The 21,614-nt window shown below is 54.2% G+C and overlaps 10 protein-coding genes across 10 annotated transcripts; 3 read left to right on the plus strand and 7 right to left on the minus strand.

Moving 5' to 3' along the window:
* Positions 1-516: 516 nt before the first annotated feature.
* Positions 517-3,067, minus strand: CC84DRAFT_1168993 (DEAD-domain-containing protein). Its single transcript, XM_018179548.1, has one exon. It carries the CDS (start codon positions 3,027-3,029, stop codon positions 624-626), a length of 2,406 nt encoding a protein of 801 aa, XP_018030506.1. The 5' UTR covers positions 3,030-3,067; the 3' UTR covers positions 517-623.
* Positions 3,068-3,208: 141 nt separating this feature from the next.
* CC84DRAFT_1168994 (FtsJ-domain-containing protein) lies at positions 3,209-4,765 on the plus strand. Its single transcript, XM_018179549.1, has one exon. It carries the CDS (start codon positions 3,363-3,365, stop codon positions 4,524-4,526), a length of 1,164 nt encoding a protein of 387 aa, XP_018030507.1. The 5' UTR covers positions 3,209-3,362; the 3' UTR covers positions 4,527-4,765.
* Positions 4,766-6,208: 1,443 nt separating this feature from the next.
* CC84DRAFT_1190880 (uncharacterized protein) lies at positions 6,209-7,380 on the plus strand (the record flags this gene model as incomplete). The annotated part of the gene is made up of 2 exons (XM_018181146.1): positions 6,209-6,354; positions 6,408-7,380. The coding sequence occupies 2 exons, from the start codon at positions 6,209-6,211 to the stop codon at positions 7,378-7,380; spliced, it is 1,119 nt and encodes a 372-aa protein (XP_018030508.1).
* An 855-nt stretch (positions 7,381-8,235) lies between these two features.
* CC84DRAFT_1222457 (uncharacterized protein) lies at positions 8,236-9,496 on the minus strand (the record flags this gene model as incomplete). Its single annotated transcript, XM_018183373.1, has 2 exons — positions 8,236-8,348; positions 8,449-9,496. 2 exons carry the CDS (start codon positions 9,494-9,496, stop codon positions 8,236-8,238), a joined length of 1,161 nt encoding a protein of 386 aa, XP_018030509.1.
* CC84DRAFT_360705 (uncharacterized protein) lies at positions 9,479-11,002 on the minus strand. The gene has a single exon (XM_018185904.1). The coding sequence runs from the start codon at positions 10,710-10,712 to the stop codon at positions 9,654-9,656; it is 1,059 nt and encodes a 352-aa protein (XP_018030510.1). The 5' UTR covers positions 10,713-11,002; the 3' UTR covers positions 9,479-9,653.
* A 934-nt stretch (positions 11,003-11,936) lies between these two features.
* Positions 11,937-14,186, plus strand: CC84DRAFT_1263846 (Six-hairpin glycosidase). Its single transcript, XM_018185263.1, has 3 exons — positions 11,937-12,135; positions 12,183-12,943; positions 12,990-14,186. Exons 1-3 carry the CDS (start codon positions 12,021-12,023, stop codon positions 14,154-14,156), a joined length of 2,043 nt encoding a protein of 680 aa, XP_018030511.1. The 5' UTR covers positions 11,937-12,020; the 3' UTR covers positions 14,157-14,186.
* A 166-nt stretch (positions 14,187-14,352) lies between these two features.
* Positions 14,353-15,353, minus strand: CC84DRAFT_1263847 (alpha/beta-hydrolase; the record flags this gene model as incomplete). Its single annotated transcript, XM_018185264.1, has 2 exons — positions 14,353-14,503; positions 14,593-15,353. The coding sequence occupies 2 exons, from the start codon at positions 15,351-15,353 to the stop codon at positions 14,353-14,355; spliced, it is 912 nt and encodes a 303-aa protein (XP_018030512.1).
* A 369-nt stretch (positions 15,354-15,722) lies between these two features.
* CC84DRAFT_1199680 (extracellular exo-polygalacturonase-like protein) lies at positions 15,723-17,100 on the minus strand (the record flags this gene model as incomplete). The annotated part of the gene is made up of 3 exons (XM_018181632.1): positions 15,723-16,396; positions 16,447-16,792; positions 16,842-17,100. Coding segments are annotated over 3 exons (1,279 nt in total), but the record flags the coding sequence as incomplete, so codon positions are not given.
* Positions 17,101-17,559: 459 nt separating this feature from the next.
* CC84DRAFT_360740 (uncharacterized protein) lies at positions 17,560-18,243 on the minus strand. The gene has a single exon (XM_018185905.1). It carries the CDS (start codon positions 18,083-18,085, stop codon positions 17,645-17,647), a length of 441 nt encoding a protein of 146 aa, XP_018030514.1. The 5' UTR covers positions 18,086-18,243; the 3' UTR covers positions 17,560-17,644.
* A 400-nt stretch (positions 18,244-18,643) lies between these two features.
* CC84DRAFT_360742 (uncharacterized protein) lies at positions 18,644-20,896 on the minus strand. Its single transcript, XM_018185906.1, has 2 exons — positions 19,921-20,896; positions 18,644-19,784 (listed from the first exon to the last, which is right to left on the minus strand). Exons 1-2 carry the CDS (start codon positions 20,585-20,587, stop codon positions 18,820-18,822), a joined length of 1,632 nt encoding a protein of 543 aa, XP_018030515.1. The 5' UTR covers positions 20,588-20,896; the 3' UTR covers positions 18,644-18,819.
* Between the last annotated feature and the right edge of the window lie 718 nt (positions 20,897-21,614).

The raw sequence follows: 21,614 nt of genomic DNA on the forward strand, positions 1-21,614 counted from the left end.
AGGACGACTGAGCCGCGCTGACGCCCAGAAGTCGTTCTTCCAACTCCAGATCTGTGTTACCGGCTCGTTCAAAGCTGTCACATTGTGTCCGCGCAGGCACACAGTAGTCAGAAAACAAGAATCACATACCTACACACCCCAACGGCCACTCGCGCACTGGAAGCAGTTTTGCATCTCTAGTCACCGCGGACTCCCCTGCACATCGTTCGCCGCGCCCAAAAGCAACGCTCCTGCTCTCGGTCAGACATGGATTTCAACTGCGCCCTTCAAGATGAACATGTTCAAATGTAGACGCTACCCCATTCGTACTTGTCTTCTCAGCTCCGGCATATCTCAAATCACTAGCTTTAGATGACTATGGGAGATATCCGGTGATTGAGCGTAGAACCAATGAGCCTCAGAACAACCAGTCCGCCTGGGGAAAACCTAATAAATGTCACTGCCAAAAAGATTTCAGAAACGAGGTATCCCTGTTCACACACTGGAAAGTAGCACAGTCGAAATTTTATATTTTCCCGCTGCGAAGTCCCACATCTGCAAGCGGGTATCAGCCTACAACACACAACATCATAGCATACTGCTCTACTCGAGCAAGATTCTCTACACCCCCAACCCTCTCCTCATCAATCCTCAAAGCCCAGCGCCCCCGCGTCGCCCAAAAACTCCAGATTCCCCTCCCCTCTCATCAAGGCCTCGACATCAATTCCTCCACTCGTCAAGTACCGCTCGCTAACACCCACGTTCACCCTCTGCCCAAGCAACCCCTTGAGCTCCGCCCGCAACGCCCCCATCTCCCCCTTCGTCAACCGACTCGCCTCTTTCTCCTTCTTCTTGCGTCCCGCGCCCCGACCCTTGCGTCCCTTCGCCTCTTTCTCAAAGCTCTCGCTGTCGTAGTCCACCCCGAGTTCTTCTGCCGCCTCGCGCATCCAGTTGTCTTCGGAGTGCGTCTTCTCTTTCGCGATAGTCGCGTCGGCGATGCGCTTCGCCAGCACAGCGCGGGGCTTCAGCCGCGCGACTATGCGCCGGTCGATGTCGAGCGTACGGATGAAGTACGCGGACTTCCTCTTGCCGGGCGCGGCTTCATTGCGCGCGTGCACCTTGGCAACCAAGCGCCGGACGCCTGCAACTTCTTCCGGCGCGCAGATGAGGATGCTGGCGCCCGAGGCGGACCCGCGCGCCGTGCGGCCCGAGCGGTGCACGTAGGTGTCGGCCGCGCGGGGGAGGTGGTAGTGCACGATGAGTTCGACGCCGGGTATGTCAAGGCCGCGGGCAGCGACATCGGTGGCGACGAGGATGGAGCCGGGGCGCTGGGTGAAGCGCTCGATGGACCGGAGGCGGGCTTTTTGTATCATGCCCGAGTGGAGGGGCAGCGCGGGGAGGTCGAGGTGCTGGAGGTAGGGGGTGACGCGGCGGACAGCTGAGACAGAGTTTGTAAAGATGAGGGCGCGCTTTTTGGGGTGATAGAGGAGCAGGGAGTAGAGAAAGAGGTCCTTTTCTGTGCCGGCGCATTCGATGAGGCCTTCTTTAAGGCCCGTGGCCATCTGCGAGGTGGGGTTTGCGTCGATGAACTTAGGCTTTTCTTCCCGGAAGTTGAGCTTTTTGAGGAGGTACTCCATGGATTCTTGCTTGTTCATCAAGTCGCCGCCGCCTTTGGGGCCTTTGCCAGCGAGCTTCTGTTGAAGGCCCTTGTGGAACGTGGCGGAGAAGACGAGAGTCTGGCGCTGAACCTCCGCAGCTGGATCAGGCTCGACCCCCTCTTCTGTGTTATCGTCATGGTCAAGAATCTTGAGGATTTCACCGAGCTCTTTGTAAGACCCTTGGCTCAGAAGGCGATCAGCCTCGTCTACCACAAGGAAGCGGATCTTCTTGATAGACGCCAAGAGTCCTTGACCGCTGCTGATGACCTCCCACAAGCGACCTGGGGTTCCGATAATGACATCTGCATGCTCCAGCTGTCGGCGTTGTTTCTGTACGGCCAATCCACCAGTGACAGTCGCTATCGACGGCGCCTTGAAGTCACCGTCGGCGCATAGAGCGGTTAGATGTGCCGCAAGCTGGTGCGCAAGCTCACGCGTGGGCGAGATGATTAGAGCGATGGGAGTGTGGTTCTTCGCGTTGGGCGGCGACTTGAGGTACGATTCCAGGATGGGTATACCGAAGGCGAGAGTCTTTCCGGAGCCGGTAGAAGCTTTTCCGATCACGTCGCGGCCCGCAAGGACCTCTGGGACGGCCAAAGACTGGATGGTCGTTGGCTCGGAGAACTTCAGTCTGGCCAGCGAGGCAAGCGTTTGCTTGGACAGGCCAAGGTCTTCCCACGCCGAGACGTCGACATCGCCTTCGTCTTCGTCCTCAGATTTATCGGCCAGAAGGTCAAAGGCCCCATTGCCTATTGCCTGTTTTTCGTTGCTCTTCTGCTGCTCCTGGTCCTTGCTGTCCTTGGCTTGGTTCGCAGGTTTGGGATCTGCAGCCTCTTTCTTTGCAGCCTTCTCCTTCTTCTGGTTTTCCTTTCGTTCCTTGATTTCCTTCTCCTTTTGCTTTTTCTTTTCCTTCTTCGACATTGGCTTGGGCTCTTCTTCCACCCCCGCCTCACCGTCCCCGACTGCATCCTCTTCGTCACCCTGCCCATCACTAAACCCCTCCCACTCACTCTCCACCGCCTCATCCTCCACACCGACATCCAAGTCCACCTCCCCCTGCCTATCCTTCATCTCCTCAAACCTCCTCTTCTCGTCCTCTTCCCTCTTCCTCCCCTCCTCCCTCTCCCGCTCAAGCTGCTCCTCGCTCTTCCTCGTCCCAAAGCTCAGCGTCGCACCCTCCCGCACTACCTCGACATCGTCAATTTCCTCGAGTCCATAGAAGCCCTCGAAGTCCTCCAGCCGGTCGGGCATGGAGACGGCCTTCCATGAGAGGTCGTCGAGGCGGATTTTGCGGCGCGGCGCAGGTGGTTTTGCGGGCGCGGATGGCTTCTCGAGCTTCTGGCGCTTGTGCGTGGGGTGCGCTGGCTTGGGCGCGGCGTGTGGGCGCTTCATGATGTGCAATTGCAAGGGTGCGACTGCACGTCGCGTTGTGTAGGAAAGCTGTGGAAATTTTTGGGGGAGAGGTCGGCGGTCGGGTAGGGCTGCTCCGCGCGCGTCGCGTAAAATTGCCGTTGTGGGGGAAGCGAGAGAATTCACGGCGACTCGATTAGATTTACTTGATCACTTTGCAGCCGTTTTTGGATAAGACATTTCGACTTGGTACATCCTGAAAGAGATAGAAGTGTAAACCTAAGCAGGCAGGCAAACAGCTGGCCAGCCTCGTGGCACCTGATCGGGAGCACCACATCTGCACATTCTTGAAATCGATATCCACTTTCTCAAGAGATGGGGAAATCTTCCAAGGACAAACGCGACGCCTACTATCGCCTGGCGAAGGAAGAAGGCTGGCGCGCCCGCTCGGCCTACAAACTTCTGCAGTTGGACGAAGAATTCAACCTCTTCGAAAACGTCACGCGGGTCGTGGATCTGTGCGCCGCACCCGGAAGCTGGAGTCAAGTCCTATCACGGGTCCTGATCAAAGGCGAGAAGTTCGGACGGGCGGGCTGGGAGCAGAAGCAGAAAGAAACGCGGGAGTACGTGTTAGGCCGCAGCAAGAGCAATACAGCAGAAGACGTTGCACCATCCAGCGAAGATGGAGGCGCCGTGCAAGACGTCCAGCAGCCTGAGAAGAGGCAAGGCGTCCGCATCGTTGCCATTGACCTCCAGCCCATGAGCCCACTAGAAGGCGTCACGACGCTCCGCGCAGACATAACACACCCCTCGACCATCCCCCTCATGCTCAGAGCCCTCGACCCAGACACCTACGACCCCGCCTCGACGACGTCCTCCCCGTCCGCGCCCGTCGACCTCGTCATCTCCGATGGCGCGCCCGACGTCACCGGCCTGCACGACCTCGACATCTACGTGCAGTCGCAGCTGCTGTGGGCGGCGCTGAACCTCGCGCTGTGCGTGCTCAAGCCCGGCGGCAAGTTCGTGGCCAAAATCTTCCGCGGGAAAGACGTCGATTTGCTGTTTGCGCAGCTGAAGCTCGTCTTCTCACGCGTACGAGTTGCAAAACCGAGGAGCTCCCGCGCCTCTAGCATTGAGGCCTTTGTAGTCTGCGAGGGGTTCTGTCCGCCAGAGGGGTTCCAGCCGTCGCTTGAGAAGCCGCTGGGTGCCGGGACCACACTGCCCATTCCCGACGAGAAGCCAGACGCTACGAAGCCCTCGCGGACGGTTCGGCCAGACGGTGTGGTCGAGATTGATCTCGGTGACGAGAGCGATGAGGCGGGTATCGAGGAAGGCGGCGCAAGATGGATAGCACCGTTCCTGGCTTGCGGAGACTTGTCGGCGTATGATTCAGATGCGACGTACGCACTGCCAAAGGACAGAGTCAGCTTGGACCCAGTACAGCCGCCGACGGCACCGCCATACAAGCGTGCGCTGGAGATGAGGAAGCTGGCTGGTGGGGCTTACGGGAAGACAAAGGGGCAGGAACGGAAAGAGTGAAGGCAAGGTGCCGAAGTCACGACGTATACGCGGTTGCGGTCTAATGAGCGATGAGTGTTTGCAATCCCATGTTTTGGGCTGCTGTTGCAGTTTCCGATGTGTCTAGAATGCGTCTGCGTAGGCGTCTGTGTACAGGACATAGGCGAGCAGATGATTGCAAGTCAAAACGAAGGACTCCAAGGGTTCATCCGCGAGGCACGAAAGCAACGACTGAAAATTGCAGTAGAATCCATCACCGATCATCTACACCATCCCTTCCATACTATCATAGGATGCATCCACACTCTGCTGCAGCTTGTACTGACAGGGCATAATCTGAGATGGTCAAAATTGAACGCAAGGCCTGTCGGCTGTGCAATTCTTCCATTGATCACCAAATGGGGAAGGGGCAGGTGCGACGAATAAAGGAGGCAGTGGCAATGGCAGCGCTTCCGGCCCGCGATTCTTGTCGACGGCGGCAACCACTTCCCCCGAATTCCGAAGGAACATTTGCAGTCCAATTCCTGGGTCCTGCTCATTTCGATGACCAATATCGAAATGGCCATGCCGTACCTGGAGAGTTCCACTTGGGGTAGGAGCCGATTTACATGGCTAGATGACGAACGGCATAGTTACTACGGCCGTTAAATGGCATACAGGTGACGGCAAATGCTGCCTCGCGTCTGCCTGAATTCCGGAGTCGATATGGGATTTGCGTGCGGTGCTTGGTACCAAAGCCTGGGAAAGGTGGCTGTGGCATGCAGCATGCAAAGTGTCAGCATCACTTCTTGCAGGATATCACGATACGCAAGGGACAGTTGATGTATGCCGTCACAACGCCACTGTCGAACACCTTCTCGCAGGCCGTCCTCTCTGAGGCCTGACGTCCCATTAAGGCTTGGGCCCATTGGTACGGTGGCTGTCTCAGAGCCATAGAGGTCTCACGCACCGACAGCACCACACGTTTCCCGCCCGCGAGCAACGGTGCGAGATGGTCCATGGTCGTGTTCGGTTCCACAGCGTCTACGGCCGAAAGCCACCAAAGATGCCTTGGGGCCGAGTACAGCATCGTGCGACATCAGTCCAGCAGGTTGGCAACCCAGGCGGAGTAGGAGCGGCGAATCAAAAAGAGCGATGAACGGCCATGGTTGGGAAGTAGTCAGCGAACGCGGGGTACAGGCTGAGCGCGAGGCCGCGTGGTGGACCTCGCTCTCGCTGGTGTGTGAAGGCATGTGCGCGGGCGGGAGGGAGGGCTGGTGGGGCAGCGCGGAGTGGTTTTGTGGGTGAGGCTCGCTGGCCGCTGCTGGATGGACTCTGGGGCCTGTCAAAGCATCGCTGCCACGGCGCGACGGCGTGCAAGCACTGCGTCGTGGGCCCTAGGTGCAGCACAGCGACAGCGGAGGGGGGCAGGTGGCCGGTGCCGGGTTCCGCAGCGGGCGCCACACCGGGCGTGCTTTTTGCAGCGCCCAGGCCGGCGGGCGCAGCTTGGCGGGATGCCGGCGGGTGATTCGCCTCGCCGCCGCCTTGATGCCGCTAAGCAACGGCGTCGCAGGGGCTGAGGCAGCGTGAGATGCCAAGCCTAATCTCTCGCTGGCTGCTCGCTTTAAAGCACGCGAAGCCGCCGTGCCTCCTGGACGACGCCCGCCGCCTCCCGTCACGTCCCTCTACAGCTGCCTCGACTCCTACGCGCGCCGGCCGACACGATGCTGCCCACGACCGGCCCGCGGGGGCCCCTGTTTGGCCTCGCCGTCTCCGCCGGCTTCGTGCTGCTCTTCGTCTTTGGCTTCCTGGCCTGGCAGAGCCCGCCGCAGCTGCCGCAGCTGCCCAAGAGCACCACCCACGTCGAGATGTGTGTTTTCCCCGCCCGCGCACAGGCGCTGTTGGGAGGCTGACCCTCTGCAGGACCGTCACCAACGAAGGCACCGCCAAGCTCGGCATCCACGAAATCATCCGCCAGCTCTACCAGCCGCTCAAGATCGCCCCCGACGAGTCCAGCTTCTCCTTCATTGGCGAGGACCTCAACCTGACCTCGCTCACCCTGCCGCGGGATCCGCGCTACACGAAGCAGATGGGCAAGGACGTCTTGATCCTGGACCTGGAGACGCGCCCCCTCGAGTCGACCGAGGCCTTCAACCACGGCCTCTTTGACTGGCGCAAGCTCAACCACGTGTCGGGCGGCGTCTTCAGCCACTACATCTACTCGCTGATCCACGGCTACGACTACAAGTTCGTCCACGCGCACGAATTCGAAGATCGCCACGCCACCTGGATCAAGCCCTCGGCACTCGCCCAGCACATCAAGAACTACAAGTTTATTGTTTTCCTCGACGCCGATGCGACGTTTCGCTTCCAGCACCTCCCCCTCGAGTGGATGTTCAACTACTGGCAGATCAAGCCAGAACACAGTTTCACCATGGCTCTCGATCCCTGGGACCCCGAAGCGCCCCAGTACAACTCCGACCGCTTCAACCGCACCTACACCAACACCGGCTTCATGGTCGTCCAGAACAACGCCCACACGATGCAGATCCTCAAAGACTGGCACGAGTGCCCCGACGACACGCGCTACAAGGGCTGCTCCGAGTGGAAGATGCCCAAGTTTCACGAGCAGTCGGCGTTCGGCGAGTACATCCGCTACGACTACGCAGACTACGTCAAGGAGCTGCAGTGTGCCGAGGCCAACGGCTTCCCGGGTGTCGAGGTCTCCAACTGTCAGGGCAAATACGTGCGCCACTACTGGTTCGAGAAGCAAAAGATCAAAGAGGATCTTCAGCAGAATATGATGAACGCCATCACGCTTCCCATACAACGCATCTTCGCCGAGAACATCGGCGGCATCATCACCGAGCAGAAGGAGAACGTGCTTCCCAATTGATCGCTGGCGCCGTTTTCGCTTCGCACCGCCTTGTTTCGATTCGCTGCACTTTTTTGACGAGCAAAAAGAGAAGGAGTAATTGTAGTATACTATCGCGTACGAGTACGATATTTAATCAGCCTGGGGCCAGGACCGCATGCCTGCAAGAGGAGGTTAGGTTTCAGCATGACATTTTACGCATAGCGTTGCATTGTACGGCGTTCACCAAGAGGGACGGGACATTGATTCTATTTCGCATTACATTTTACACTTTTTCCCCGCGCGGAGTGGGGTATGCCACGGGGAGACGACGTTATTGCTACTCACTTGTTGCTATACTTGCTTGAGGCCGTTGGGCCTGGGACGCGGAGCTTCACCTTACCTGTACTTGCCTTGGAGCGGACCACCTTCATACGAGATGATACCCCCTCCACACAAATCCGACATTATCTATGAGACTAGGACGACGACGGGGCTCTCTGGGCCGGGAACATACTCACGGCGTAGAGAAACGAGATAGAGACGGCTGTACATAAAAACCAGGAAAGAAATAATCAACTTGCATCTACAGAGACCTGTTTGTTGGTCAATCGTACGTTTTAATGTTTCCCTTTCTTGGATGATGTATCTTGGAGGGCTAGCGGCGACCATATTCCCTCGAACATACGCACCACCGAAACATCCGCACGAGACCTCGAGAACCGTGTCCAGAAGCTCCTTTCCTGCCCCCAACCAGTCGCGTGACACCTCGCCTTCGCTTTCGCCCCCGCACTCCCTCACTTCACCCCCGCACCGCCACAGCCCGCCTCAACCTATAAAAATAACTCCAGATGTTGGCTGCGCCCCAGCCTGAAACACAGCGCCCGTCCTGCCCAGTCAGCTGCTCGCCTGATCTGATTCAGCGGTGGTACAGAAGACATGCTGTGCAGCGGTGCCACGGGGCTGGGATTCGCTGGGGAGGGCGAGACCCTCCCAGGTCGATGTATCGGCTGTGCACACGCACGCAGGTAAGGTACCGCAAGATCGACACATGACGGCGAACTGGGCATCTGAATGTATTGCACTGTCCCGCCTTGTACGACTACCTACACGCGCCCCGCAGCACCGCGTCCCTCGCACGCCCCTCTCTCGACAAGTCGCGCGCCCTCCCCCGCCGCCGTGCCGCCGTCCGCCCAGCCTCCAGCACACCCCCAATGTCCCCCTTCGCAGGATCGTGAAGCGAGCTACCCGAACCCCCCGGACGCCCCTCGCCGACTTCGACCCCAGCCACGGCAATCGGATGCTGCAGCATCGGCCGAGAAATCACGGGCCGCGTGCGCGAGCGGCCTCTGTCTCCATCGTCGGAGTCAGGTTGGTATGGAGCAGGGCCGGTGGGCGCGGTGCGACGCTGTTTCCTCGGGCGACTTCGCGAGCAGGCGGGAGTCTCGCTGCGGGTGTGGACGGGGAGGCGAGTAGGGCGTGGTAAGGATGCTGTGCGGGCGCGTGAGAGGGCTGCACGGGTCGCTTCTTCCAATTGCTCATTCGTTGGTGTTGGCGTTGTAGGCCTGTGCCTGTGCCTGGGGCTGCCGCTACTGCTCGGCGTTGTAGGGCATGAGTGGCTTTTGGGGTTGTCGCGGTTGTGGTTGATACGGGCTTCGCAGAGGGCTGTGTGGGCGGGTATCGCGGCGTGGATGGCGGTTTGGATGTCGGAGAGGGGGGCGCCGCTGAAGAGGATGGGGGCGCGTGTGTCGCGTAGGCCGTCACTGCCTGTAAGGAGGAGGAATGGGACTGGGCTGGTAATGGTGGTAGGGGTGGAAGGAACGGCTTGGGTGTCGGGTTTATATCGGAAAGGCAGGGTATGGGGTGGACGTGAGGCAGTGAAGAGCGGTGTCGGAAGCGGCAATGAATATGCGCCCTTGCGTTCTTCATAGTCGTCGTCGTCGTCGTCGTCGTCGTCGCTGTCATTGCCTTCTTCGCGGGTGTCAAGCTCCTTCCGAGATCGTGGGCGTCGATAATAGATGCGTGGGCTTGATTGCCAAAGCTCCGAACATGCTTCCAGGTCTCCGGTCTTTAGGTTCGGGTCTTCGCGGGCGACATGATTTATCGCATCCAGTAGCTCTTGCAGCTTTCCTGGCAACAAGACGGCATGGGGCACCATAGACGTAAAATCAGCGCTGAAGTATGCGGTACTCGGATACAAGGAAAAGTGAAGATTATGCGTGCAATGCAGGTCAGGTCTTAGCTTCTATTCGTATGCCGGTTCGTGTTACGATGTAGCATTGCGTTGGTGTGGTGATGTGCGTTTTTTGACTCCTTCAAGGTCTAGTCATAGCAATCGCCGGTTGAGGGGCTGTGACTATGCCAGCCGCCTCTGACGATGGAAGTAGCATATGAGGCGCCATCACTACGAGAAACTCGATCTCCTTTGTCATCATCTCCTCATGGTCGAGGAGACTAAAGGTCTGGTTCCAATTCTCTTCGATCGCATCGACATCTGCGGGGTCGAAGGCTATCAGATCTTCCATGTCGATGTCGTCTTCGTCAGTCAGGTCTTCCTCAGCCTTGGTGTTTATATCTTCGTCTACCCCCAGGAATGGTTCGTGGTCGGTCCTATGTAGCTCCAGGGTATGCTCTCCCATGTCGAGATCGAGTCCAACCACCGTATTCAAGTCGTCGCCGCTATCCTCGATCATGCCGAATATCTTGATAGGAGTGCAAGAACACAGACCGGTTGGGGCCCTTTCGTACACGAAGGGGTCGCCAAGTTCAATGATTTTGTGCTCCTCATTGATGAGCATGAACTTGAGGCCGGAGCAATAACGGGCTTTCATCGAAGTCGCCAGCCCTGGAGCAAACCATGCTCCATTCATCCAGATGTGGACCACCTTGGAGACGCCTGAGTCGAGAAGATTATGTAGAGCAGTAGTTATCGGATGAGACTTGTCCAGTATCGGATCATCATACCTATCCTGGAGGAAGAACGATAGCTCAGGCGGAAATTGGATCAAAAACGATACTCTATCGAATTCCGCACCGATTGTTGTGAGCCGCGTTATCGCAGCGGCTATCTCTTGCACTCGAGGGCGAGTCGCACAGCCTGCACTGATCTCAACCCCAAGGTCTTTGAGGAACGGAAGGTAGCGGTCATTGACAGGCGGTAAGACTGTCGCGCCCGGGACCGACGGAGCCGGGACCCTGACTATGAAAGGGTTGTTGGCGTAGAAGCGGGACCCTGCTTCGAGGTGCAGCTGCTTCGATGTGTTCATGAGTGCGAGCATATCGGCGTTGGACATATCTCCATTGAAGGTTTGGTCGTATATAGTATTTCGAATTTCGGCCGGGAGGCTAAGCAAGCCAGATTTAGGCAGCGCCATTTCGGTCAGGAGGTGAAGACTGTCTGACTCTTATCAAATCTCCTCCAATGACGCTCCACGCATCCAGACTATTTCGAAGGGCAGCGTTGAACAAAGTCAGAATGGTTGCGAGGAAACAGCTTCTTTTGATAGGTGAGTGTGAATTCCGAGATTCCCGATTTTGGTGGCGAATGTCGCGAAAGCTCAGCGGGCTGGCTGTGCTGAGTGAGAGAGCGCTGTGTGAGTGCTATGTGAAGTGCAAGGTACGGAAATGCTGGAGCCGTAGCAAGAATGCTGTCACGCAGACAGGGCGAAGTATCTACACGTGACACGACTGAAGCCCTATTGACGCGTTACGCGTTCGCCCATTGTTCGCCTCGCCGTAGAATGGACAATCTTGGCGCTTCTTTGGCAGCAAACGTGAGTGAACAATAGCGGAAGCCTTACTGTGGTCTAATAGCGCATGCACAGTCGCTATTGGCCGCTATAATATCGTGAAGGTGAAATTCCTGGTGCCTTTGGCATGGAACTTTGACAACTGTTGGCAATCAAGGCAGGTCACACAGCCTCGTCTTTTCGGTGAGCCACGGGTCGGGTTGAGTCATGAGGACGTTACTGAAGGCAGCCATAACGGCGCATATGGGCAGGGCAGAGCGAGAGATATGACACAGATATGACACATCTTAGAAAAGTGCCTCGAGTTGACTGTGCCAACAGAGCTTGAAGCGGGCCCACCAAGGTGAACCATGGTGTTGCGACTTCAACAGAGAGGAACAAACCCGTTGAGGAAGCTGCGCCACGTGGCGGCGAAAGGGTCTGCCGCTACTGGAATCAGCTAGCGCACCTCTCCGCACTTTCTAACCTTTCCTCCTCCGCGGAACCTTGTACCTGGCTCCCAGGGACCTGCCGTATACCTGCTGATTCGATCTAGGGCTCAGCTTGGTCCAAGTTTGAGAATGATAGTGCGGTAGTCCATTGCATCCTCTCAACTCGCTCCTACATCACCCGCAAAGTCTGCTCAAGAACTACTTGTGCTCACACTGCTATAGTGTACGAAGCAAGCTCGACAGTGCCCTACCAAGCTGCAAAAAGTAGGCGACAATGACGACAAACTAATGTGTTCCCCGCATTGTCGATCAATATGGAGTCGCACTAATCTTTAGCCTCCATGTACATCCGGAGAAACTCTATCTCGGTTGAATCCGAACCGAGCCTCATTTGCCCCCGTTTTTCGAATATGGGTGCCATGATTTCTCGGCGTCTCCAATGTTGTGGTTCCCTATCAGTGTCTTATGAAGTTCGTCTTTTAGAAGTCGTTCATCTTTCGCAATGAAGATCAAGTGCGCATATTTCGGACTGTTCGCCGCACATTGTCTTGCGACACAAGCAGCGCAGTGCTGGCGACAAACACCTTGCAGCGGTCCCGACAAGACTGCTTTTCCAGGTATTGAAGTAGCAATTCACCTACCTTGACATACTAACGAGTGCTAGGGGAGTGGGAGAGGAGTATTTACGCACCATCTTCCCGGACAGTCGCTCCAGAACATGTCTTCACAACTCGGGATAGAAAATCTCGTCCATGGACAGGCTCTGCCAGCCTATCTGGCAACGGCTCGAATGTGGTCCTGGACTTTGGACGAGAAGTAGGCGGAATCGTGTCGTTGTCCTATTCTTCCTCTGGTTCCGGCAGTCTAGGTATGGCATTCACCGAAGCCAGCACATGGATCGGCGAGTGGTCCGATGCATCCAATGGGAAATTCGCTGGCAGAGACGGAGCGCTGTACGCAAATTTCTCTAGAGCCGGAAATGGTACATACGTTATGCCGGACAAAGTCATGCGGGGTGGTTTCCGCTACCTGACTGTTTTCCTAATATCAAACACCACCACCACTGTCAGTCTATCCGACGTGCAACTGGAAATCAGCTTTCAGCCTACTTGGGCCAACCTCCGAGCTTACCAAGGTTATTTCCACAGCGACGACGAGCTGTTGAATCGAATTTGGTATGCAGGTGCATATACCTTGCAGACTAACTCTGTGCCGGTCAACACCGGACGTTGGGTTCCGATGCTGGCCAATGGTTGGGCAAACAACGGTACCTTGGGTCCAGGGGACACAATCATTGTAGATGGCGCTAAAAGAGACCGCGCTGTATGGCCAGGCGACATGGGAATTGCCGTTCCTTCTGGATTCGTGAGCATCGGGGATTTGGATAGCGTCAAAAATGCGCTGCAGGTCATGTACAATTACCAAGTAAGGTCGATTCTCTCATCAACACTATTCCTCTAACGGTCATCAGAACAAAGACGGTTCTTTCCCCGAAGCAGGGCCTCCTCTTCTGCAACAAAACAGCGACACTTACCATATGTGGACCATGATAGGCACGTACAACTACATGCTCTACAAGAATGATACGGCCTTTGTACAGCAGAACTGGGACAAATACCTGAAGGCAATGACATACATTTACAGCAAGGTCCAACCCAGTGGTCTCTTGAACTCCACAGGAACACGCGATTGGGCTCGCTGGCAAACCGGCGGTAACCTCACAGAAGCTAATGTAATCCTGTACCACACCCTGCGAACCGGAGCATCGCTGGCTACTTGGATGAAAGACACAACCGGACTGAGCTCGAAGTGGTTGCAGCAAGCTCAGAGTCTACGAGCGAACATTCAAGCTCATTGCTTCGACGATGCATACGGCGCTTTCAAGGACAATGCTACGGCCACAAAACTCCACCCACAAGATGCAAACAGCATGGCTATACTCTTCGGCGTAGTCAATGCCTCGTCTTCTACCGCATCCAGCATCTCTTCTAGGCTGACGGAAAATTGGTCAGACATTGGGGCTGTGGCTCCTGAGTTGCCAGAGAACATATCGCCGTTCATCTCTAGCTTCGAAATCCAAGCTCATTTTACTATCGATGAGACAAACCGAGCTCTTGAACTCATCCGCCGAAGCTGGGGATGGTACGCAAATCACCCAAACGGGACTGGTTCCACTGTCATCGAGGGTTATTTGGTAAACGGCACGTTTGGATATCGATCCAGCCGCGGTTACGGCTATGATGCGTCCTACGTATCACACGCTCATGGTTGGAGCGCTGGACCTACAAGCGCATTGACGGAGTACCTTGTGGGTCTCGCAGTTACCAGTCCTGCAGGGAGCACCTGGACCTTAAGACCCCAGTTCGGTGATGTCAAGAATGCTGAAGCTGGGTTTGTTACAGACTTGGGCAAGTTCGTCGCCAAGCGATCACGATATGCGAGCGGTTATCGGGTCACTGTCAACACTCCGAGTGGGACAACTGGTGAGGTCAGCCTGCCTGTATTCGTCAAGGGAAAAATTCCGGATGTAAAGATCAATGGCACAAAACCAAGAGCCGCCCGTTTAGAGGACCACAATCGCGTGGCGTTCTCCCTCGAGGGAGGAAACTGGCAGATTGTGGTTACTGAAAGATATTAGATACGAATTTAGATATCGCAATGTGCCGAGACCATATCAACATTACTGTTCCAAATCCTTGTCGTGCTCGTCCAGCCTCGTACCCTAGCGTATAGTGTTAGCTGTTCTCTCTACCTACGAGATAGCAACATATACGTATCAAAGAAACCCAAATGATCAGATCGCACTATTCCATGCATATGTCGACCGATAAAGGTCACTGCGAGAGAATGAGCTTTTTCAAACAGCTAGCCAGCTTCTCGGGCTGTTCCAGCGCCAAGCTATGCCCGCAGCCATTGAAAATCTCCGACACCACAATGTTGTCGGATACCATCTCCATCTGCTCTTTCACGATCGGTCCGAAGAACCTTGCGATTTGATCAGCCATGTGCTTTCCCGGATGGCTTCGAGTACTTCCCTAGCGAGGAATACGCAGGGAAAGTGAACTTGCACTTACTCAGGTGCCCCCACAGTCATCACTGGGCACTTCAACTTCCCCTTCCTGATAATCTCCTCCTCAACATCCACATTCGCCCAATGCGCCCTGTACGTCTCCAGGATCCCCCTCAACCCCCCGGGCGCCCTCGAACACCTCACCCACTCATCCACCGCCTCCTGCTCCAGACAATTCGGATTATAACACTCCGCCTTCATGAAATGCGTCCAGAACTCTTCTTCGCGGCCTTGAATCAGCATCTCCGGCACATGCGGCATCCAGAGAAATGGGATATGCCAGTTCCACACCCCCGTCTGGTTGTACTGCCCCGCAATGTTCTCCCGCGTGAAGAAGGACTGCTCGGTAAGGCGCTCGCTCAGCACCATCTCGCAGAAGCTGAGATGCGTGACATGCGACGGATACAAGCCTGCGAGACAGAAGCCGAACGTTGCGCCGCGGTCCTCGCTGTGGATTGCGAATTTTGAGTGCCCGAGCTGGTCCATGAGGGAGATCATGTCTTTGGCGTTGGTCGCGCCGTCGTAGCCATCTGAGGCTGGGGGTTTGTCGGTTGCGCCAAAGCCGCGGAGGTCGGGGGCTACGATGGTGAAGTGCGGTGTCAGGTAGGGCAGGATCTTGTACCAGTAGTAGTGGGTTTTTGGCGTGCCATGGAGAAGGAGTAGGGCTGGACCGGAGCCTGCTGTGATGTAGTGCAGGCGGATACCGTTCACGCGCGCCAGGCCATGTGTGACGGTTTTCTTATTGTGATCGTATGTTTCGGGCATATCGTGTTGAATGGTAAATGATTTGGTTCCAAGTTTAGCACCTGTAAAACAAGACAGTGTATCAACCAGATTAAGGGGTGTTGCGGGATTGCTGCGAGATAGTGTGTGAGTACAGTCGGAGAGATATGGTCGTAAATTGCGGTCGAGGTTGACTTTCAGAACTAATTACACATGGTTGGTCTAGAATTGAGCTCTGCCTAGCTATGCCAATTACCGTAAGCCGGAGAGAACCTAGAGTTTAGAGAGCAAGTGATGCAAGTGTATGATGACGTCAGTATTCTGTCCACGGTCCGCGAGCTACCACCATTGTTCAATTGCTCCTACTCGTGTTTCTTCCAGACAGCATCTACCCAAACAGCTCTTATATGCCTAACATTCTCCAGTCGCACTCCCACCTTCGCACACCTTGCCAGTGCACGCCCAGCCCCTCGTATCTACCACATTACCGCAAAGGTAACTGTCCGCAGCCGTTCCATTCGACAGTCTCAGGTCAATATTCTGTAATGTGATATCTGTACACGGCTTCTCCGCGCTGCATTGCAAGCTCGCGACCCTGTTCGATTTGCTATCGCCCACCATCCCATCGATTCCGATGTTTCTAAGTTGGAACTGCGAATTCGTGCAGTTACCAACCCCAGGTGCTCCGCTAAATCGCGTACATTGACTTATGGCGAATGCAGCGCCTCTCAGTCCCGACACGGTCAGGTTCTTCAAGTGCAGGTTCTCAGCAAAACCGACGCCGCCGCCTCCTCCGTTCGGTGGGTAACCATTTTGGTCAGCGGTCCATGTCTTCATGTAGAAGGCGTGCAGTGTGTTCTTGTATTGGATGTTTGTCGCACGAACGTTCTCAATGGTCTCAAAATGACCGAAATATTGGCCGATGGAACCAATCGCGATACCCAGACCGTTGTAGAATTTGCTGTCGAGAATCGAGATGTTCGTGCTGTTTGCTTTAATGGCAATGCTGTCATCGCCGTTGTAAACGGTCCAGTTTCTCATCGTTATGTTAGAGGAAAACATGGTGTTCGCGCCGTCCGTGTTCGCTTCGAACCATGTCAACGAGGATGGAGAAAGCCGCCAACAGAAGACTTACAGCTCGATACCACATTTCCAGTATTGTTTACGAGGATGTCTTCCAGAACGTTATTGTGAGAGTTAATGATCGACATTGTCCACATCTGGCTCCGAAAGAAACTAAGACCTGTGATGACAGAGTTGGTCAGGCCGTTGAACGTAATTTGATGCGGACGGCCTGGATAGTTAGACGTGTTCGGTTGTTTCTTAATCCATTGATACCAATAGTCCCCGTTGCCGTCAAAGTTTCCGAGCCCGTGGCCGTTGATGCGCACATTGTTACCAGAGAGCACTAATGCGGTCGACTGGTTCTGGTACCCGACAGGTAGTGAATGATTCAGCCAATATGGGATATCCGTACTCCACTGTGATTAGGATCAATGGGAGACCATGAAGAAACACGCTGATCCATACCAATAGCTTCCCTTTGATATCCACTTGTATATTCTCAAGGTCGGTGATGTTCAATACCGAGTTGACGTAGTACGTAGGGGCGCTGAGCTCTACCGTTCCGCCGCGGTTGCATTTAGAAAACGCAGATCGAATCGCCGGAGCATCGTCAGTTTCGTTCGTACCACTGGCACGGACTTTGCATAGTTTGTGCTTGCCTCCAGCTGATGCGGCACTCGTCACTGAAAAAAAAGGAATTGCAACGAGTAGCGAGAACCGCATTGTCAAAAGTAACTCCAAGACAAGTTTTGTAGCTCATCAGGGCTACGGTATGATATATACCTGCAATATATCTACATTTTGAGTAGTGGGAGCGGAGTGTGGGGAATCTGGGGTTCGGGGATTGATTACCCGAACTCAGGTGTGAACTTTAATTGTTCGTGTTCCTGATTAGGACTTTACATGACACACATGATCGCATTTGGCATCCGGATGAACATCTGACCGAATAGAAGATCTTCACCTGAGGTTGTGAAAACCTGCGGGAGATGGGAAGCGGCGTCGCTTGGCTAGATCCTGCGTCGGGAGGGATACCTAGATAGACAAAAGTCGGTTCCGGATGAAAGGTTGGTGACGCACCTAGCTCAACTAAGTTTCGGTCGTAAAAAGGTAAGTTGGTAATATTCCTGCAATGGGAGAAGTAAAACTGTATATTATCTTGCTTAATGGCATGTATTAAAGCGAATCTAATATATGTCTCGTGGAAACAGACTTTCCACGCGTATCAAATGACAACTTCTATAGAGCTCTATAGCTATCTCCAAGTCTCAACAAAATTCCATTACCACATACCACCTCACTAGACTCCTCACCAGAAACGCCCAACTTCCCACCATAGCGGCTGCGGCTGCGGCCAGCTCGTCTTTCTGAAAGAAGAAGAACCCAGCCATCATGAACCAGAAGCCACCTGTGGCGTTGAGGAACGCCCCCAGCCAGTCCGGATCGCTGATCTTTGGGATGTACCACTTGTGTTGCTCACTTATAGCAAGCATGGCATTTGCGAAAAGGAACAAAAAGCCATGAATGACCTGGGGCCCGAATACTATGGACGCGAACAGTGGCGATTCCTTGGATATGATCCTAGGAAAGTCGACGATGCCTGCGAACATAAAGATCGCGCTACTAAAGAGAACGATCAGCCTAGCTTGGAATTCAAGCATCATTGATGCGCGGACGTACGCACTGCGTATTGTTGCGGAAGCGTTCATGACGAAGATTAGATATTAGAAATATTTCAACAACGGGTAGTGCAGTATAGAATGAGAATGAAATAGTTACAGTGTTCTCAATGCATCTATTACCGAACCCTTGAGGGAAGAAAGTTAACCTCTTCAAGAGACTCAGAACTATCCGTTGTATCTCGACGCCTTATGTACCGCAACGCAATCCAGCGTCCTAAATGTGTATTTGGAAGTCACGTATCGAAACTGTCGGGCCCTCTAGTGACATGCTTATCGTTTTTCAAGCGTTCGCGGGCCGCATAATACCCGTCGGATCTGGCTGAAGACCTTGACCATTCTATGGAGCCTTCGAGTTACATGCCCAGATCAGACAAGGGAGAGACAGGCTCTACGAAAGTGAAAGTCACCGGTGAAGGCTAAGCCCACTTCGACTCCGCTGAGCTCCGCTGAAGATGTGTTGATGCTGATGATGAGGGGACGTGAACTGGGCGCAAGGCTCAAGTCTCAAGGCTTGCGCTGTAAGGGCAGAACCTCAATCACATATGCACATTGCACTTTCTACAGGATGCAAACGAATTTGATCTTGTCTGCTTCTCCCAGTTCATCGAGCAAAGTCATGGGAAGGTGACAAATTGTATGGAAGGACCAGAATAGAATGAGCTCTCCAGTGTTGCTTGTTCAAGGGAACGTCCAGATGCAATGAACTGCAAGCGCGCTTGATGGATACCATGTCTATATGTGCTATGCACAGGCATCTGTTGCTATCCCTTAGGTACAGCAGATGGCCAATCGTGGGTCCAATCTTTTTTCCAAAGCCAGAAAAAACCATCCCGACTTCGTGCTGATCGGCCGCTAGCAAATCGATGACTGTTATCCTGTTCATGAGGTCCGGCAATTCCAAACGGCGTTATAACTCCTCTGTATCTCCAGATTGCTGCAGGACGCGAGTAGATATCTCCACGCAAAGATTCCGCATATCGCTGTCTGAACCACACCTCGCCGTCTATCGACACTGTGCCCTCTAAGATGAACGATCCCCATCTGTCTTTCCCACTGGAACTGGAGATCAAAGCAACGATGTCTGCTGCATATGGAGGATGCGACTCGCTAATAACAAAATGGATACCTTGCAAACGTGGCTGTATCTTGGGAAAATCGGGCCCGCCGAAACTGCTACACCATCCTAGCCATTCCCCTGACAGATAAGCATCAAGTTGTGCTCTTGGGATGCAGTGCCTGGTCAGGAAATTATCGGGCGTCCGGAACGGAATTGGAGAACCTACAACAGCAGCAAAAGGGAGGAGATGTACCGACGGAAAAGGGGTATGATGTGAGCGATGGTAAAACCAAATCTGAAACATCAGCCGTAGAACGACGGAGTACCGATCGTCAAGGTCAAAGTCCCGGATCTCCCACGCCTCCTCGAGCAGCCATTCCATTTGATCCCACACGTAGTAATCATTCGGCTCCGGCAAGCAGAACTGCTCACCAATATTCTCTTGCTCACGCGTAGAATCATCCGATATACTATGTTTGGTTTCCACCCACATCAGCATTGACGTGAGCATACAAAATCCAGCAGCTATATATTCCGAGGAGCACGGGTTTTTCTTTGCTTGATCGCCATCGCCCCATGATGTGTCCGGGGCGAAAAGCAAGCGTTGGAGTGTCCATGGCTTTAGCTCAAGGCTGGAACTATGACCGAGCGCAATTAGGTGTGGAAGCCCTAGGATGTGTTGGTGATTTGAGTCCGAGACGTGGCTTGCGCGATGGGGAGATGGGGCAAGCATAAAACGGCGATAGAGATCGTTGTCAGGCATTGGGACCATGCAAGATGGTTCCACATGTTGAAAGAAACTTACATTCGATCCAACGTCCCCTAGTCCAATGTTGCGACAAATCCCTTGACTGATGTGTAAGACTGACATTGAAACATTGCTGTGCTCGCTCTACCGCACATGCAATGCGGGAACTATCGGATGCTGAAAGGTGATTGAAGACATCAGATCTCGGCCAACTCTTCAACCACTCTTGAGACGGCCTGGCTCTGAGTTGAATGATATCAGGACCCCAGTCATCAAAATCCCACTCGTCTTCTTGTTCCAGCTCCTCTTCTGGCTCTGGGTACCATTCGTCCTCGCTACCTACTTCCGTAGTTGTCCTGGAACATAAGGATTCCTGGTCTAAAGCTTCAATTTGTCGCCAAACGCATCCCTGACAGTCGCATTTCTGTAGCTCGACGAGACTGGTATATCGATCCTCATGAAGAGCATGAATGGCGCTATGCTTGAACACGACCCTATCGTAGCACACTGTGTAGAGCCGGCGATTCACAAAACAGAGAGCTAAGATTGAGGAAAACGGCAGGAAAGAAGCGACGCGATGAAGGACTTCAGCAGGAAGAAGATCAAGCCCCAGATTATCGCTTGAAAAGAAAGCATTCATTGGTAAGGCGTAAGCGCTGAGATGCGTGATGCGAGGTGGGCCAAGAAAGGGATGGAAGATGTCGAGGAGCGTGTGTTGATCCATTTTCCAAATCGCGCTTGACACATTCGGTATGGTCAGTAGGCAGCATCACGTGCTACGCAACGTGATGAACGCGAAGGATTAATTGCTGCTTCCGCATTACTCACATCAAAACTCCACGGTAACACAAAACTTCGTTTGGTAGATATCTTCGCAGCAACAATAAACGCAAACGCCAGCAATAACCAGATCAACATCGTCCTTACGACCCAATGCAGTTGTCAGCAAAGGCTCATTACTGGCGGACATATGCCACAGTGGATTTTACAAGGATATGACTGCAACTCGCTCATAGTATGCTTAATATGCGCCATGTCCTCTGGTGAGCACTAATCGATGCTTCCGAGCAGATCTGTTTGTTGACGAGAAACAGATTGATGACCAGAGATTGCACTTGGCCGCCCTTCGCATACGAAGCTTCGAAGGCGCGGAATCTCCCGCGAGGACGCTTGCTAGACATAGTAGGACCAATGTATGAATTGCCGGTGTCGTTGACGACGAACTTGCGGTAGAGCTCCATAGGCTCTATCTTCCATGAGCTGTGTTGGAAAGGCGACTCATCGATGGGTATTTGTTGCCAATACTCAGCGAATGACGTCCCATGCGGGCGTGCCTCGGGGCGCGGAAGGGAAGCAACATCTCCGAACGGTTTGGCTGACGTCCGGGCCCTCGAGACAATCTCGAGCTCCGAATCGAGGATGCAGTACTCGTAGATCTGGTTGCGGATTGCCGGAGGGTAGATCCAAGAATGTGAGTTTTCGTGCTGTCGTTGGGCGACTGATGGGAGTTGGGGGACCTTTCCTGACAATTATGCCGCGCTTCCAAGCATGGATGCTCATTTTTATGTCCGGAAATTGGCTTCAAGGTTTGGGAGTGGACGAGGCAATTGAGGCGAGCGATCTCTCGGGTGAGGTGCAGCTTTCGCTGAAGGCAAACACGAGATTTTGCCAAAAGTAGATCCGCTATGTTGGTTGTGACGAGGGTCAGATCGGAAGAGAGTCTGAGGGGAGTGGTGAGTCCAGGGCTTTAT

This window comes from Paraphaeosphaeria sporulosa, assembly GCF_001642045.1.
Source record: "Paraphaeosphaeria sporulosa strain AP3s5-JAC2a unplaced genomic scaffold CC84scaffold_13, whole genome shotgun sequence".
Classification (NCBI taxonomy): domain Eukaryota; kingdom Fungi; phylum Ascomycota; class Dothideomycetes; order Pleosporales; family Didymosphaeriaceae; genus Paraphaeosphaeria; species Paraphaeosphaeria sporulosa.

Coding starts and splice junctions, on each gene's coding strand:
- CC84DRAFT_1168993 (XM_018179548.1), bottom strand. CDS start 3,029: ATGAAGCGCCCACACGCCGCGCCCAAGCCAGCGCACCCCACGCACAAG.
- CC84DRAFT_1168994 (XM_018179549.1), top strand. CDS start 3,363: ATGGGGAAATCTTCCAAGGACAAACGCGACGCCTACTATCGCCTGGCG.
- CC84DRAFT_360705 (XM_018185904.1), bottom strand. CDS start 10,712: ATGGCGCTGCCTAAATCTGGCTTGCTTAGCCTCCCGGCCGAAATTCGA.
- CC84DRAFT_1263846 (XM_018185263.1), top strand. CDS start 12,021: ATGAAGATCAAGTGCGCATATTTCGGACTGTTCGCCGCACATTGTCTT. Junction 12,136..12,182: donor CGACAAGACTGCTTTTCCAG/GTATTGAAGTAG, acceptor AACGAGTGCTAG/GGGAGTGGGAGAGGAGTATT. Junction 12,944..12,989: donor AGGTCATGTACAATTACCAA/GTAAGGTCGATT, acceptor AACGGTCATCAG/AACAAAGACGGTTCTTTCCC.
- CC84DRAFT_360740 (XM_018185905.1), bottom strand. CDS start 18,085: ATGAACGCTTCCGCAACAATACGCAGTGCGTACGTCCGCGCATCAATG.
- CC84DRAFT_360742 (XM_018185906.1), bottom strand. CDS start 20,587: ATGGATCAACACACGCTCCTCGACATCTTCCATCCCTTTCTTGGCCCA. Junction 19,785..19,920: donor TAGGGGACGTTGGATCGAAT/GTAAGTTTCTTT, acceptor AACACATCCTAG/GGCTTCCACACCTAATTGCG.